The following is a 17,210-nucleotide window of genomic DNA, read 5'->3' as shown; positions in this document are numbered from 1 at the left end:
ATGACCTGAGCCAAAGGCAGAGGCTTTAACCCACTGAGCCACCCAGGTGCCCCAAGGTCTGGAGTTTAGTTGATAATAACGTACCAGTGTTGCCTGGTTTGTTTTACAAATGTACTGTGGGAATGTGAGATGTTCCCAATGAGGGAAACTAGGTGAAGGATGGGAACTCTCTGTGTGATCTTTACATCTTTCCTGTATACCTAAAATTATTCCAGAGTAAAATGTTTATTTAAAAAATAGGCAGCCATAGGGGTGCCTGGGTGGCTCAGTGAGTGAAAGCCTCTGCCTTTGGCTCAGGTCATGATCCTAGCATCATGGGATCAAGCACCGCATCAGGCTCTCTGCTCCACAGGGAGCCTGCCTCCCCCTCTCTCTGCCTGCCTCTCTGCCTACTTGTGATCTCTGTGTCAAATAAATAAATTGATAAAATCTTCAAAAAATATAGGCAGCCATTTTTATCCATTTTAAAATAATAATATAGAATGTATAATAGTGAATTCGATATTTTTATTTGGTACTTACCTGGGATATTGTTGTCTGTTACACTTGGTGATACAAAGATAGTAACCAAGTAAACCAAAAATAACCAAAAACACTCCAGCAGCAATTAATCCAGTCAGAAGGCCCATGACATCAACTTTCTCTCTGTTAGCATCTTAAGAGAAATCAATAAAATAATGTAGGTATAACAACTGAAAAGCACTGTCTATGATTTCAATAAACTTAACACTGGATCTAAGCATACTATTAAGAATCTATTAATACTGCTTTCTTTAAAAAGTCTTTGTGTTAGCGATAAAAATTTGTAAATGACTCTTCCTAAAAGCCCTAGTTATAGTTTCACTTACTTTACTTTTTAAGATTTTATTTGTTTATTTGAGAGAGCGAGAGAGAGAGAGAGAGAGAGAGAGAGCGCGCATGAGTGAGGGGGGGGCGTTGTAGGCAGGGGAGAGGAGGGAGAAACAGGGTCTCCTGCTGAACAGGAAGCCCCATATGGGGCTCAATCCCAGGACCCTGGGATCATGACCTGAGCCAAAGGCGTTTAACCAACTGAGCCATGCAGTTGCCCCCAAGTTTCATTTACTTTAAAGAGGTCATATTAAATGGATAGCATTCAAGACCAAACATATTCTGGGGTCCCTGGTTGGCTTAGTCAGAAGGGCATGCAACTCTTGATCTCAGGGTCATGAGTTTGAGCTCCATGATGGATGTAGAGATACTAAAAACATAAATAAACTTAAAAAAATAAGACTCAACATATTCTTTTTCAACTAGGCACATTTTGGTATTAAATACAGAGATAACTATACTAAGCAACACTAGCATAGCAATGTAATTAAGTCCTCCTCATAGCTGGGGCTCCACCTGAGGGGAATGAAGGAAGATCCGGCAAAAAAAAGACCTGACTAAAAAGCAGCTAGAGATGATAATACAGATAAAATAAAGATCTCCCCTCTATAGAACTTATTTAATTCTAACGCTCTTAATTTACCCAGTAGCAGAAGTATTCCATTTACTTGTAATGGTAAAAAAGAAAAAAAAATTAAGCTTACTACTTGCAACTAATGGAGTCCTACTTTTATTCTGTGCAAGTCTTGACTTAGCTGAGTTGTTTAAAACACCTTTAAGCCTATTATCTCATTTCCCTAATATCTCACCAAACTTGATTTTCAGTGTGTAAAGATGAATGTGGCTTCCTCCGTCTTAGATAGCCCAATGTATAATTGAGAAATCATCCCTGGATTTACAAGGCATGTATGTTGAGCAATAGCCAAACTCAAACAATGAAACTAAAATGTATTATAATAGAGAAAGGGTGGGAAGAACATTAAATTTCATCAATTCTTGCCTTACCTGATTTTGTGGTTGGTCCTTTGACGGAATATTCTTTCCAGAATGCTGTCTAAGAGAAAGGTAAATTTTCCAAGTTTATTTCATTGTTCTATTATCATTTCATGGGATCCCAATGACCTGGACTGGGGTGGTAAATTCTTGGCATGTGCCACAGATAGGATATTAGTTTATTCAAGCTGGAGGGCATTACTCACTCTAATTAAAGCATTGCCACCCACCGCTGTTTCTCCTGACTCTGGAATTGGTCAGGAGATGACTGCCCATGCTAGCTCTCTACTACTGTCCCTTGCCGCTCTCCCTTCACCCGCTCAGAGTCCCTGTTCAGAGTCCCCGCTGGCATCCCCCAAACTATCACATTAGTCGGTGACAGCACCAAAGGTGGGGGCTGAAGGAGTGGACCCATTACCAAGTTTGGAAAGGAGTCTGAATTTCTCTGTGCTCAGTATGCCCTGGGTTTGCTAGGAGATTTTATTGAAAGGGATTGATTTGGGGAAAGACATCCCTGAGATTCTTTCAGTGTCATCTGAGAGAATGAGGCAGATTGTAAGGAACCATAATAAAAATCATAAAATGAGTTAAAAAAAAAAAGAATAAAATTTCAACTGGTACAACAACACAGTATAGACTTTGTTTTCCCTCTCCAGCAGATGTGGCAGATATTAGCAGAGATTGAGGGCCTGGGTACAATATTGGGAGAAAAAAGAACTAAGTTCCATTAATGTCTGCATTTGAAGAATACCTAGGGTTCCTTGTTCCTATTGACCAGAGAGTACAGTGGAATTCTTGAGGAAGGGGAAAAGGTGCTGTGCTTATTTAATTTATAGAAGTCAAGAATTTGAGTCACTTAACATTCTTTAAGAATATGCCAGATTATAACAGGGACCATGCTGTTTGTTTTATACTGTTCCAAGATTAATGGACAGATTAATTATATTTCAAAGGAGAACTTCTAAAAACTTCTCCCTTAAATTACACAGCTAGACCAAACAATAAACTCCTGAATGCAGAGACTATATATTTTATATCCTCAGTCTCTGGCAGAGCACTTGGCACATACAGAATTGTTAATAAATGCAATAATTAGAAAAGATAAGGTCACTGGTAGGAAAAATTGCTCTGAGTCTAGAATGATTGAAGCCTGAGTCACAGAACTAAATCAAATAATATCCTAAAATGTAATCCACTCCACTTCATGATTGTTTTTAGATATAATAAACATCTATACACACAAAATCACAACACAACTGATAATTTGCTGATTGCTGTAAGTTCAATTTAATTAAGTATAAAGCCAAGTCTAAATAGGTTAATTGGCATTTTAAGGAAGTAGAAAGGGATAACAGGTATAAAATCTCAATTTTATTTAAAGCATAAAATCTCTGATGACTAAAAGTGCCATTTTCTTAAGTATGATTTAATAAATTTCCAGCCAATTAACATTGTCAGCCAAATTACCGTTTTATCTTCATCCACAAAAATTTCTCTAGCTTCTTCATAATTACAAAGTTCTTCTATGCATTCTCTTTCTAGGTCACCGGGCGTGAAGAGCTCCAAATCAAATCTATTATACAGCAGGCGTCTATGTATGAAAAGATTTGCTTCTTCTTTTGCTGTGAAGACTAATAAAGAAATAGAAAGATTGCAAAGTTGAAAGAAATAGGGCAGAACATTCCTGTTTCAATGGTGGAAAAACTGAATAATTCTCATGATGTAAAATTATACCAAACTTTTTTGGTATGGTTTAAAAATTTTTTTTTTCAAGATTTTATTTATTTACTTGAGAGAGAGAGAGAGAGAGAGACAGAGCACAAGTTGGGGGAGCACAAGCAGAGGGAGAAGCTGTCTCTTGGCTGAGCAGCGAGCAAGCTACGGGGCTCAGACCCAGGACCCCTGAGATCATGACTTGAGCCGAAGGCAGCTGCTTAATGGACTGAGCCACCCAGCTGTCCCTGTATGATTTTAAATTCTGACAAAAAGAAATGGCAGCAGTAAAAATAATGTCTGTTAAATATGAAATACAAATATTAGCAAAAGCCCAGAAAACACTTGAGTTGGTTATGTCCAAAATTATTTGCATAAATGAAAATTATTTAAATATCACTCTTCCCTCTAGACAATTACATTTTCAAGAATGACAGGTCAGACTCTTCTACTTCTAGAGGGATGGCTCTCTCTTATCTTGACTGAGAAAAAGATGGACAGACTATTGTACTAAAAACTTACAAAATTTTAAACTTCTAAGTTAATAAAATTATAAGGCGATTATAAGGTTAATTAGCAGACATTCAGACATTCCTAAACAAGTAGCTGGCTCTTTCTCCCCATCCCCCAAAGATGGGCCTACAGTGTTTCATAAGATTCCCTCTACCTTTTCTGGGAAGGTAAATGGTAAACATGACAGCATTAAGCACAGGGTAACACAAAACCAAAATATCCCGCCATGGCAGCATTTTCAAAACCCACAAACTGTAAACTCATTCTGGTATCGCACAAAGAACGCTTAAGAAATCTTGCTCCAGATCACATTACCAAGACTGGAATTCAGAAACTTGCTGAAAACTGCATCAAGTGCTTAAAAGAACTTGGTGTTTCACACTGCTAAACATTATTATGGAAGAAGAATATATTAAAGTGGGCAACCGAGAGACAGCTCAGGAGTGATGACAGAGCAGGGGCTGAAAGACTAATTCTGATTTGTGAACAACCTCTGCTTCGCCATTTATTCTTAGCCCCGCGAGAATAGTCACACCTGTCCAAGATATTTTTTTTTTCCACCAGTCAATCATTTTTCCAAACAGGTCTGAATCTTATAGAGCTATTTTGTTCGATACAGTAGCTACTAGGCACATGTGGTTATTGAGCACTTGAACTATGGCCAGTATGAATCGAGACATATGTCTCTAGTATGAATTCATACATATACTATGTATGAATTATACTTATGTAAGATATACACTGGATTTGGAAGACTTAATTAAAAAGTAAAATATCACAATGTTTCATATTGCTTATATTTGGAAAGGGTATTTTGGATATAATGTGTTAGATCAAATATATATATATATATATATATATATATATAATATTACCAATTCTTTTTACCTTTTTTAAAGGATTTATTTATTTATTTTTCGAGAGAGGGAGAATGAGAGAGTGCGCGCACAGGGTGGAGAGCAGAGGGAGATGGAAAGGTAGTCTCAAGCAGACTCTGCTGAGCGCAAGCCTGGTGTGGGGCTTGATCCCATGACCCTGAGATCAGGACCTGAGCTGAAATCAAGAGTCCGATGCTCAACGAACTGCACCACCCAGGGATCCCTCTTTTTACATTTTTAATGTGGCTATTAGAAAGTTTTAAACTCGTTATGGGGTTTACATTCTATTTCTATTGGCCTGCACTATTCCAGCATATACATTTCTGAGTTATAAATAACATATACGGGCTATTTGAGCCAAAGGCGAAGCTAGAATGCGATCATTGGTGATAGCTGTTTTAAGAACATTGTGATTAACCAGTGTGGTGAACTCTTTCTATTCTTTCTTCTCCCTTGTCTTCTTATAGATTGGATGCTACCACCAAATGGAGACAAAATGAAGAATTTTCCAAGTCACCATCACCTCTCCTTGGGGGTCTCATCATGGCCCTCTAAGGGGTCGCCTTACTCCCCTCCAGTCTGTTTCTAACATTGTGCTGTAGCTACACTGGCTTCCAATGCGCCTGGTTCTCTCCTGTCTTTGTTTTGTACCGGCTGTTTCCCCTGAAAAGAACTTTCTTCTTCCACCTCCTTTTGGATTTTTGTTCAATGTTACCTTGAAACCTCATCCCCACCCACCCACCTCTGGCGCTCCGTGTCCCTATTACACTCGGCTTCTCTCCACAGCACGTACCAGCCTCTGGTGTGTTCTGCGTGTGTTACCACTCGCTTGTTACCACTGTTCCCCTCATTAGAAGAAAAATTCCATTAAAGTACGCACACATATGGGACCTGACACATATGAGGTACTCAAAAAATGATTTACTAAATGAATGAATGAACTCAACTTTTCTACATTGGGAAGAAATTCTCAGACCTAAATTCTACCAGTGAAAGCAATTCATAGATATAGTCTGGGACTATTCAGCTTGTAGTAGGCTTAAAATACTAAACCAGTGATGGAAGTAACTCATGGCCTAAGTTAGCTGTACTTACTACATGGAATCTAATTTCAGAATGGAGAATTAGAAAGCTGCTTCTGTAAAGCTGTATCTCAGATATGGCCAGAACTTTACATTTTATTGGCTAAGAAAGTAGTGCCAAATTTCTCATGATCAGTCTTCCCTTCAAGTAGGTTATCTGAGTTCTAAAAATACTCTGTGCCCTTCAGATGGGACTCAGTAGAATTATTTTCAACTAGAAAGTAAGAAAGAGAGAATCATGAACATTTTTATTGTTCCTGAAATGATACTTACGCCAGTTAAAGTCTTCACCCCTGAATTAAATGTACCCTCCAGGGGCTGCTGTGTGTCACTTCCCTGAGCGTGAAAGTTCTGATTCAGTCAGGGATTAACTTTAGACCTTCAGTGCTTTATTAAATTTTTCCCTGTCTCTATTTTGATCGTAGGGAGACTATTGTCCTTTCTTTGTTACTGGGATCCCAAGTAACTCTGAATTTGTTTGTTTTCCAAAGAAGCAAACCTCCTTGTCCTGGGAGCACCCAGAACTTCCAGTGAGAAGTCCTATATTCCCTTTGGCCCCTGCTGGAGGATACACAGACCTCAATCCTTTTGTATTTGCCTCCTCAGGTTCTCTTCCCATTTCTTTTCTTTTTCTTTTTTTTTTTTTTTTAAGATTTTATTTATTTATTTAACAGACAGAGATCACAAGTAGGCAGAGAGGCAGGCAGAGAGAGAGGAGGAAGCAGGCTCCCTGCTGAGCAGAGAGCCCGATGTGGGGCTCGATCCCAGGACCCTGAGATCATGACCTGAGCTGAATTGAAGGCAGAGGCTTAACCCACTGAGCCACCCAGGTGCTCCTTCTCTTTTCATTTCTATTTCTGCCGTTTTAGGCCGTCCTAACATGCTGTCTGTGCATTCCACTCTTTCAAGCCCACCAACCCAGATATTCCATTCTCTTCCTCTCTCCTGACCCTCTATGTTTTCTAAATAAATTCCTTTTGACTCACTTGAACTTCACCCTTGGGCTTTATCAGAGTTCAGCTGGAGGTCCCTTATTTTCCTGGTTACTTTTCATATCACCATTTACTATCGGCTTCTGTGCCATGCAGCTTTCTGGAGACAGAGTGACCGCTACTTACTCTTTGCTCTTAAGCTCTCTTTTCCTACCTCTGTCACAGAGCTTATGGAGACTATCTCTTTACCTCTCGCCCCCTTATCAGATGAAGAGGTTCTCCAGGGCAGGGATTATAGTCTTTCATTGCTCTATCTCCAGTACTTAGATTAGGGCCTAGCACGTAGTATGTGTTAATAAAGTGATTACTAACTGAACAAATCAACTTTTAAAATAGATAGGATTCCTCATTTACATTTCTCATAGATATTTCCAGCCATCTGCTGTCAGATATGATCTCTGAATTCCTTCCATAGTTTGTGATGTCCTGGAGAATGTCTTTTACGTCTGCATTATGTGTATCGATGTATATACTCACCAACATACTGGGGATCTGCATCTGCTCCCACTGAGTATGGACCTTCAGTCTTATATATGAATGGACTTACATATGTGGTGGAACTTGGGAGGTAACAAGAAGGATCTCCTTCCAAAATCTCTCCCTTGTTTCATTAGCTAGCTTATCCAATTCCCTAGAATTCTGCCATCAGGGTTTGGTTCCTTTGGGTTAAGATGTCCTATCTTAAAACACACACATATGCACACACACACACACACACCCTCCTGGAAGGTTTAATACACCAAGCTGTATTAGTCATTAATGAGTTATCCAGGAGTATTAGTATAACAGATCCTCCCCAAATGGAAATGAGCTGAGCGTAGATCTGATGAAAAGGATTAAGGGACAGGAATGTGTGGGGTTAGGGAAGCACAATGACCAGGCAAGGGAAGGATGCTGAAGCCAAAGCCATTTTTTTTTTTCCTTTTTTGGTTCTGGTTTCTAGGTTAGACTTTTAAAATGTGGACAGGAACCAGTCTGTTTATGACCTGAAACCCACAAGGTATGAAATTCTAGGTTAGCAAGACACGGAACCTAATCTTCCACAAGCATCTGACTTTACCCCGATAACCAGACAAGTTGATGTCAAAAAGGACCTCAGTGATCATTCCACTCCTCACCCCCATCATTTTACAGAGGAAGAAATTCAAGCACAAAGGGGTTCAGTAACTTGCCCCGGGGTCTCATAACAAGTCCAGACTAGATCCTGAATTCCGGGTCCATCTTTCCAGGAAACACAAGTAATTACGCTCATTATAATTACCACACAGCCTTATCTAGAAAAACGGCACTCACTGCTTTTCAGAAGTTTCCATTCAGCGAACCACAAACCAGGTCTTAAATATATATTTATCACAAGTAACTCATAGAAATAAATTTGTATAAATTGTACGTAACATAACCACAACATTGCCAAACAGACCACAAATTAAACTAGAGATTTTAAGGATTCTATGATTGATGTGGGCATGTCATTTCAAAGACTACACTTTCTCCTTTGAGATCTCTAATACCTGTCTCGACATTCCAGGGGGTTGCTCAGAGACGCCAGCCGTGCTTACCTTCTTCTCCAGCATGCCCGGACTCCTTCGGACTCCTTGTGCAATGAGGAAACGAGAGGGTAACTACGGGCAGTTGGCTGAGTAGAACCAGAAGTGTAAACATAGTCTGGTAACTATCAAACAAGCTGAAACAAACAAAATAACAAGAAAAAGTCAAAAAAGTCCCCGGCTCAGCGCTTTGAGTTCCTTGGGGGTTGAGTCACCGACTTGCTCCGCTCCAAACAACCGCGCGACTGCGCCCGGCCCGCGGGTTTCGGTCGCCCGGCCCGACCCGCGCCCGGAAAGCCCGAGAGTGCCTAAGGGACAAATGCCGCGCCCCGGGACTCTGCCGACGGCTGAGCCGGCACCTGTGGCCGCGGGCGGCCCTCTGCCTTCCGTTCCAATCGGGCCGGGTGCGCCGAGGTGGCCCCCCCGAGTGACCCATTCCCCGCCCGAGCCAAGCCGCCGGGCCCCGCACCTGCGGCTCCGGGCGCATGTTCCAGCAGCTCCCGGGCCGGAGCCCAGTCCTTGGCTAGTCCCTGCGGCCGCCAGACCCTCCGTCTCTGCGCCCCCCAAATCTCAGGGACAGTCCTGGCCTCCCGCGTTGGGGCGGAGGAGGTGCCTGGGGTCCGCGGAGGGGCGCCGGGCCCACGCGAGGACGCGGCCGTAAGTTCCTGCGGGGCTCCGGGGATGCGGGGCCCTCAGCTGTGGGAGAGGGTGGAGGCGGCTACCTGGGGAGCACCGGGCCGCGCTCCTCCCCCCGGGGGCCGGTCTACCTGCGGCGGGCGGGCAGTCGGCAGGTGCTTCCTGAACCGCAGCGGCTTCTGCCCTGAGCCTCGAGCGAGTCCGGCCGCCTGCAGCCAGCTCTGGCCCCGCCCTGTGCGCGGGTGGCGGGTTTCGGACGGGTCTCCCTACCCCGCGCTGCTGGAGAATTCAGGGGGCATGTTCAGTTCTCTGTGCTAAGCAGAGCTGCCCCCCACCCACCCCATCCCGCGGCCATTTCGCTTTGGGTTTTTCACTGTGGGGGGGGAGGGTCTGTCTTGTGGTTACCTCAGGTCAGCGGTTCTCAAAGGGTGGTTCGGGAATGGGAACAAAATATTCATCAGAGAAAATACACTTTATTAGTAAGAAGAAATGGGAATTGACTTTAAAATTAATCGATTACATTGGTTCTCTAATTGTGGACCCCGGGCCTTGGGATCTCTCCAAGATCCTGTGAAGAGGTCTCCTAGGTCAAAACTAGTTCCATGATGGTAATAAGACATGATTTGCCTTTTTCACTTTCAGTGTGTCATGACTACAGTGGAAATTTCCAGAGGCCATTTGACGTGAATGATGTCATCACTTTGCTAATAGAATGGGTATTCTGTGTTTTCTAGTATGTTCTATGGTTGTAGGCTTAAGTATCAACATGTACATTTTTATAGAGATTAATAAAATTTTTATGTTCTCAGTAATTCTGTAATTAGCTCTTTGGTCACACCTGTCAGGATAGTGATAACCTCACTATTTTCAAATAAATAGTTATCTTGACATCTTGAACTTTTCTTTGAGTTTATGAGAAAACATAACAAAAAGGTACACCGTTTGTTTTGATTTGAGATAATATTTTGAAAATATCTCAGTATCAATATGTGACATGATAAAATACCATTACGTAGAATTCAAATAAGTAAAGGGTCTTGAGGGCCCTTGATAGTCTTTAAGAGCGTAAGGAGGTCACAAGGTAAGAGTTTGGGAATTGCTGCCTCAAGTAATGAAGGCAGCAGGTGGACAGAGGACTTGTGCCAGGTAACATTTACATCCTTCCTTGTCCAAATGACATGTTAACATTCTTTGAAACATTCTTTGAGATTTCATGCTTTGATCAAAGTGGCTTGGAACTTACTGGAAATCAGAGGAAACATATTTCCCCCTTTCTAGTTTTTTTTTTTTTTTTTAAGCTATTATTTATTTATTTGACAGAGACACAGCAAGAGAGGGAACACAAACAGGGGGAGTGGGAGAGGGAGAAGCAGGCTTCACACTGAACAAAGAGCCCCATGGGGGGCTTGAATCCAGGACCTGGGATCATGACCTGAGCCGAAGGCAGCTGCTTAACAACTGAGCCACTGAGGTGCCCCCCTTTCTAGTTTTGAATTCAGTTTCCACCCAATTCTTTTTTCTCCCCATAAAGACTATTGACTATTTTATCCTAATTATTTAGAATTGAGTTAATTCTTCCTAGGTTTTCTGCAGAAATTTTGTCTTCATTGATTCCTTCAAGATAGTGCTCTTTCTTTCCCCTTCTCCCAATCTCTTCATCCTTGGTTTCCATGTGTCCAACTTGTCTCTAACTTGTTCTCTTTCTTTTCTTTTCTTTTTTTTTTTTTTTTTGAGAGCTTATTTATTTATTTGAGATAGAGAGTGCACAAGACAGGGGAGAGGGAGAGGGAGAAGATGTCTCCCCACTGAGCAGGGAGCCCAAAGAGGGGCTCAATCCCAGGACCCTTGGATCATGACCTGAACCCAAGGCAGACGCTTAACCAACTGAGCCACCCAGGTGCCCTTCTAACTTGTTTCTATTTTAGATCCTTCTCCTCTTCAATCCCTTTGTTGTTTTTAAATAATGGGATCAGAAGAAGAGACCAGAAATGATTTCTTATGTTTGACATCCTAGAACAGGAAACAGCTTGATCAGAGCACTCGTTCTCCTGCTTATTTTCATTCATTTAGCCAAACTACATCACTAAGCCCGTGGATACAAAGATAAACACCATGGTCTCTGTTTTGGAGGAGAATTTACTCTAAATCTATATCTAAGAATGTGGGCCTATAAAGTTCTCATAAGGGCAAGAACTGATTTATTCATCTTTACAGCCTCCATGGTACCCAGCAGAGCACCTTTTATGTTGTTCATGCTCGATATTTTTTTTTCTTTTTTTGGATGGAAGCAATTAATTTTCGTGGAGGAAAAGCGCTTCACATTATATTGAGAGAGGCAAATGGTCAGATGCCTCATGCTGTGGAATAAGCAGATGTGAACTTTGGTGACATTCCTTGGTAGAATGCATCCACCCACATATCTGGATATTTGGACCAAAACAAATGAGGCTTTGTGCTCTCATCAAATATCAGAGTTTATAGTCTGCGAGGGGAGTCAGATACAGAAATGAAAGTGTTTCTCAGTGGTGAATTACATCCCTGAATGTTTCCCTGTAATATTGGGTCCTAAACAATATTATGGTATTTGGCAGTATGCATACAAACTTCAGCCATTATAGAACTACAAGAAATTTTGAGATTAGATAACAAAAAAAGAAAAGAGAATACTAGTAAGAACATTGTCCACAACTGACAATTTCTTCTGTTATTTACTTGCTATGTTCATTTTCTTATTTTGTACCATTTACTTTTTAGAGTCACCATATTCTTATGCTTTTGTTCCAAAGAATTTTAAGTGCTTTTGTTCTGGCCATCTGTGGAATTGGGCCAGATACTATCATTCTCATTTTACAAAGAGGGATGCTGAAGCATGAAGAAGTAAAGGGTCTTGAACAGTCATTGGCCAAAGAGTAGCCTGGCTCTTCATTCTTCCCAGTGCTTTTTTTGAGGTATTAACAAGCAATGGAAGGCAGTAGGTAAAACATTTTTTGATTTCAAAAGAAACGAGGAGAAAAAAAGAGCAATGAGATGAATGGACTTGGATTTATTTATCTATTTATTTATTTCTATTATGTTCAGTTAGCCACTCTATAGTACATAATTGATGCAGTGTTCAGTGATTCATTAGTTAAGTACAACACCCAGTGGACTTGGATTAATGTGATAGTGCATTTCTGAATTTAAGCATATACCCACCCATTTACCTGTGTGAACTCAAGAATGAAATGGAAACTCACTTTACTGTGTGGGCATGAGGACTGACTCAAGGACTGTGACAGGAAATGTGAAGGTTGCGGCCATGAAGCTTTGCAATGTAAGGCTACCTCCACATCCTTAAAGACACACTGATGACTATGTCATTAGCCTACTCGGAGCAGGAGCTGCAACTTACTGAACTTGATGTTTCTGTGACATTTTAGTCTTGACATTTCAACAGCAGTTGTTTGCTATTTTAATTCGTTCCAGTAGGTGGAAAATGAAAGACTCCTCCTGTTCAAAGTTGATTATATGTCCAAGTGTAGGTATGTTCAGATTCAACAAATAGGCAAAGGGACTAAAGATTTAATTTTTAAACATTTGCTTAAAACCCTCTAAAAGAACTTTTGACTACAGCTCATATTTAACTCTATCATTTAAGAACAATGATTAATAGCAAAACCAAATAAAAATCAAGAGCAATGTGAAAGGTAATCCAATTTCATGGTCACCTGGCTCTGCGTCATGCTGTGGGTCGTAATAAGAGCTATATGTATGCTTTAAAGAACCAGTAATCCTTACAGTCCCAACAGGACACATCCAAACTTGAATCGGCGTGCTTCCAAGCTGCCCTCAGGGGCCCGTGACAGGGACCTGGGTCACAGTTGGTCACAAAACTCTCACTCTTTGTTCAGACTTCAGCATTTTTACAATTATAATAATTCTTTCCTTCATCAGACTCAGTTCATCATCCTAACCTTGCTTTCTGACTGAGAGACAATTTTTTTTTTTCTGTATCCTTTTTTGTAAACCCCTGTTCAGATAATCATGATGTTCTCGCTAAACACAAATAGTTTCACACACAAGATTATGGGACATCGGTGGGAGAATCACACTTTCTATGCACATATGTGCAAAGGGAGTTCAAACAAATCATGCATTTTTAGTTATACAGTTGATGATGTTTAAGTATCTTTCATTTAGTCTGCCCCAAAGAAGGATAGTAACACAGTGTTGATGTTGCTGGTACAGAGGAAAGACACGCATCATATGATGGAGCCGTTAGGAAATCTAGAAAGCAGGATCCCGTTTATTCTTCTTTAGTGAAGGATTCTCCTTTGTTATTTTATGTACCACCCCAGCTTGAAGCTTTCAAATGAGATTTCTCAATAACCGAGTTTTGACATACAAAATGTGGATTTTAAAGTATTATTTCATTTACTGATGTACACTAATGGCTTTCGTAACGCTTATGGCTTTCTTTTATCCTCCCTGACCACTGCCACTCTGACAGGTCCTTTAGAGCCAGGAACAAAATTCACTGATCTCTGTATCTCACCTGACACAAAGCATGCTTTCTTGACTGCTAAGTGAATGAAAGAATGAATAAGTTCGTTCTTCTCTCGCTTGATCACTCTGGACAAATCACTTCTCTGAAACTCTCTCTGCCTCTTCTGAGACATTGAAGGTTTGGGCTGAGTGAACTCTTAAGATTTCTTCCTATGCTGAAGTCCTATGGTTCTTTGAACATCTTTAACAATAGAAGGGTAAAGGGGGCTTTAGGCAATTTTTAAAAAAGATTTTATTTTTAAGTAATCTCTACACCCAACATGGAGCTCAAATCCATAATCCTGAGACCAAGAGTGGCATGCTCCCCTGACTGAGTCAGCTATGTGCCTTTATTTAAATAATTTTCTAATGATTCTTTCCCATTCTAGTCATGCATGACTTGCTTTTATATAATCTATGATACTTAAAAGGAAAGTAATCGTGTTAAACTATAAATTTTAGAATTTGGCTGTATACCCAAATTATGTCTTTTATAATTTGTTCACCCATAATTTTACAAAGTGGGAAATTAATATGATTTTCTATGTAGCAAAAGAGATACTACCCCATTTTTAGATTTACTTTTATTGGCCTCTCTGCTCTGATAACTTGATTTATACTTTTTATTTTGTGTTATCAGGTGACTGCTGCTGAGTCTTTTTTCTACTATCAGTACTCCTGTTTTATTTCTTTCCAACTTTACTATCTTTTTCTCTGATTTGTACTGAATTTGTATATGGTTTTATATTTCTACTATGGTTTCCACTCTTATAGCTCTCTTACCACCTCAATATTTTTTTCATTTTTTTCCTCCTCAGAATTTAGGATTTAAAAAACATGGGACACTTTGGTCTAACTTTCCTTTACCTTTTTTTTTTTTTAAAGATTTCATTTATTTATTTGACAGAGAGAGATCACAAGTAGGCAGAGAGGCAGGCGGGGGGGCCATGTTGGATGGGGGAAGCAGGCTCCCTGCTAAGCAGAGAGCCTGATGCGGAACTTGATCCCAGGACCCTGAGATCATGAGATCATGAGATCATGATCTGAGCTGAAGGCAGAGGCTTAACCCACGGAGCCACCCAGTCACCCTCTATAATTCTTTTTAAAGGAGAACCATATATTTTTTTTCTTTCTTTCTTTCTCTCTCTCTCTCTCTTTTTTTTTTTTTTTTTGGCACATACTGTGCCTTTCATGAAATTATCTATATAGTGTTGGATGCTCAATACATACTGGATGAATTAAATTAATTATTAAGAATGTACTCATTTTTCAAACAAACAACCCCCCCTCCCCAGGCTCATAGACAGAAGAGATTGGTGGTGGCTAGAGGCAAGGGGTGAGAGGTGGGTTGAATGGGTAAAGGGAGTCAAAAAGTACAAACATCCCCATTATATCTTGGGGATGTTCTGTACAGGACAGTGACTATAGTGAATACTGTATTGCATATTTGACACTTGCTAAGAGAGTCGGTTTTAGGAGTCCTCATCAGAAGACAAAGAATTTTTTGTAACTATGTATCATGATGGATGTTAACTTATTGTGGTAGATTATTAATAGACTTATTGTGGTAGTTATTTTACAATGTATACAAATACTGAATCAGTATGTGTAGTCTGAAACTAATATAATGTTGTATGTCAATTATACCTCAGTAAAAAAATAAAAAAGAATTTATATTAGTTTTTATTGTTGTATGTTTTTACCATTCTCTTCTATTTTTGTCTATATGTTCTCTTTCCTATTCTCCATTGGTGTTTTTCCTTTCATTCTCTCTTATTTCTTCTAAGTTGTTATTGTGGGAAAAAATTATTTTTTTCATTTTCAACTTTCTTTCTTATTTTTTCCCCTCTCTAAGGAATTTCTGTAACTTTCTTAGGTTGAACTATATGAAATTGCCATTGTTGTGAATAAAAAATATGCCTGAATATCAGCAATTTCATGTGTTCGACCTGATAGTTTTCCTCAGTGCCTAGTACAGTGCCTGGCAGATGCTCAATTAATATTTGTTGGATGAAGTAATAAATAAATCCTCCTTTTCATCGGTTTCTCTGGGGGTCTAGATAACATTAGACAGAGATCTCTTTACGAATTGTGGACTCTGAAGTCTTTAATCATCTTACCAGATTTGCTTATCTCCTGATTTTATTAGTTCTTTTAATCAACATGCTGAAGATAAACTTGAAGATACGCTTTTGAGCAAGCATATGGTTACCTATGTCCCTATTATTATATACAAATTTGCATGAATGTTAGTAAACATAAATTTTTGGAGTATGCCTCTGTTTATGAGTGTATATATATATATAAGATTGGCATCTCAAAAAGCTGAAATATGTTAAAAGAACAGAGCAGTAGCAGAAATTAAAGGAGCAAGCAGTAGCAGAAATTAAAATTAAATTGTATTCTTAAAATACAATATTATTTCAATCTCATCATCAGTATCATGAAATTTGTTATTCCCAAAATGCTCGGCTCTGATAACCCATCCCCTTCATAGGGCCTCTGAAATAATAGCTGAGCCCTTGAGAGGAGACTTATTAATTAAGGAAACATTTTAGGCTTCCTGAGTTCCTGGATGACAGAATTTTTAACACTGTCCATGAAGATTTTTACTTCAAGTTGCCTTTAGTACTTTACTATGTTAACTCGTAAGCTCATCTTTTCCAACAACTAAGATCTTTGTTTATTAAGTTGACAAACAGGTACAGAAATTTTAAGAAATTTGTCTAAAGGAATTTAGTCAGTGAATCCAGTGGGACATTGAAACTAGGATTTCTGGTTTCTAACCAGTAGGATTTCCACTTCACCCCACTGGTATTAGAATTTCACTTAATCATCTAGCACTTATGATTCACGCCCTATGAATCATGAGGAGTTTCTTTTGTTCTTTTAGTCACAAAAAGGTGAAGTTTAAGATCTGACTCTGACATATGACATCAACCTCTCATGCAATGAAGAGCATACTTTTTGTTTCTTTTTTAAAAAATAAATTTCCATATATTTAACAGTAAAGCAATACATGCCCTTTGTAAGACATCCAAGTAATATAGAAGTTAATTAGCAAAAAGACATTTTCCAAAAGAACACTTAAAATAAGTTTCCACAGGGGCACCTGGGTGGCTCAGTTGGTTGAGTGTCTGCCTTTTGCTCAGGCCCTGGTCTCAGCCAGCATCTGACTCCCTGCTCAGCAGACAGTCTGCTTCTCTCTCTCCCTCTCTCTCTGTGCTCTCTCTCTCAAATAAATAAATAAAATCTTAAAAAAAAAAAAAGTTTCCATAGAACCCAGTCCTTTCTAAATGAACTCTGAAAAACTGTTTAAATGCCTATGTCACAGGAAATTTTGTTTTATTAAAAATATATGTTTAAGAGTTTCTGACTTACTCTGAAATAAACTCGATGGTTTTAAGACTAAAATGAAAAAAATTGCCCCATAAAAGAATTAGAAGAACATGTAAGTGGATAACATCTACTTCTAGAGTTGAG

The 17,210-nt window shown here is 39.6% G+C and overlaps 1 protein-coding gene across 3 annotated transcripts in view; it reads right to left on the bottom strand.

Annotated features, from left to right (window-relative positions):
- The window catches only part of PRRG4 (proline rich and Gla domain 4), a 15,734-nt gene extending 6,336 nt beyond the window's left edge, over positions 1-9,398 (bottom strand). The window contains exons 1-5 of one of the 3 annotated variants that reach the window (XM_032841037.1): positions 9,335-9,398; positions 8,580-8,704; positions 3,310-3,473; positions 1,855-1,903; positions 523-655 (exon numbers count right to left, since the gene is read on the bottom strand). In XM_032841037.1, coding sequence (XP_032696928.1) covers positions 523-655; positions 1,855-1,903; positions 3,310-3,473; positions 8,580-8,682 — 449 coding nt within the window. In that variant the 5' untranslated portion in view covers positions 8,683-8,704; positions 9,335-9,398. Of the gene's footprint in view, positions 1-522; positions 656-1,854; positions 1,904-3,309; positions 3,474-8,579; positions 8,705-9,036; positions 9,258-9,289 lie in introns of those variants that run through there. The other 2 variants (XM_032841035.1, XM_032841036.1) reach the window with 2 other exon arrangements.
- Positions 9,399-17,210: the final 7,812 nt, after the last annotated feature.

This window comes from Lontra canadensis, unplaced genomic scaffold (genome assembly GCF_010015895.1).
Source record: "Lontra canadensis isolate GAN:19392208 unplaced genomic scaffold, GSC_riverotter_1.0 scaffold118, whole genome shotgun sequence".
NCBI classification, from domain to species: Eukaryota; Metazoa; Chordata; class Mammalia; order Carnivora; family Mustelidae; genus Lontra; species Lontra canadensis.
The sequence above is the reverse complement of the archived record's forward strand: the minus strand, read 5'-3'. Positions and strand labels throughout refer to the sequence as shown.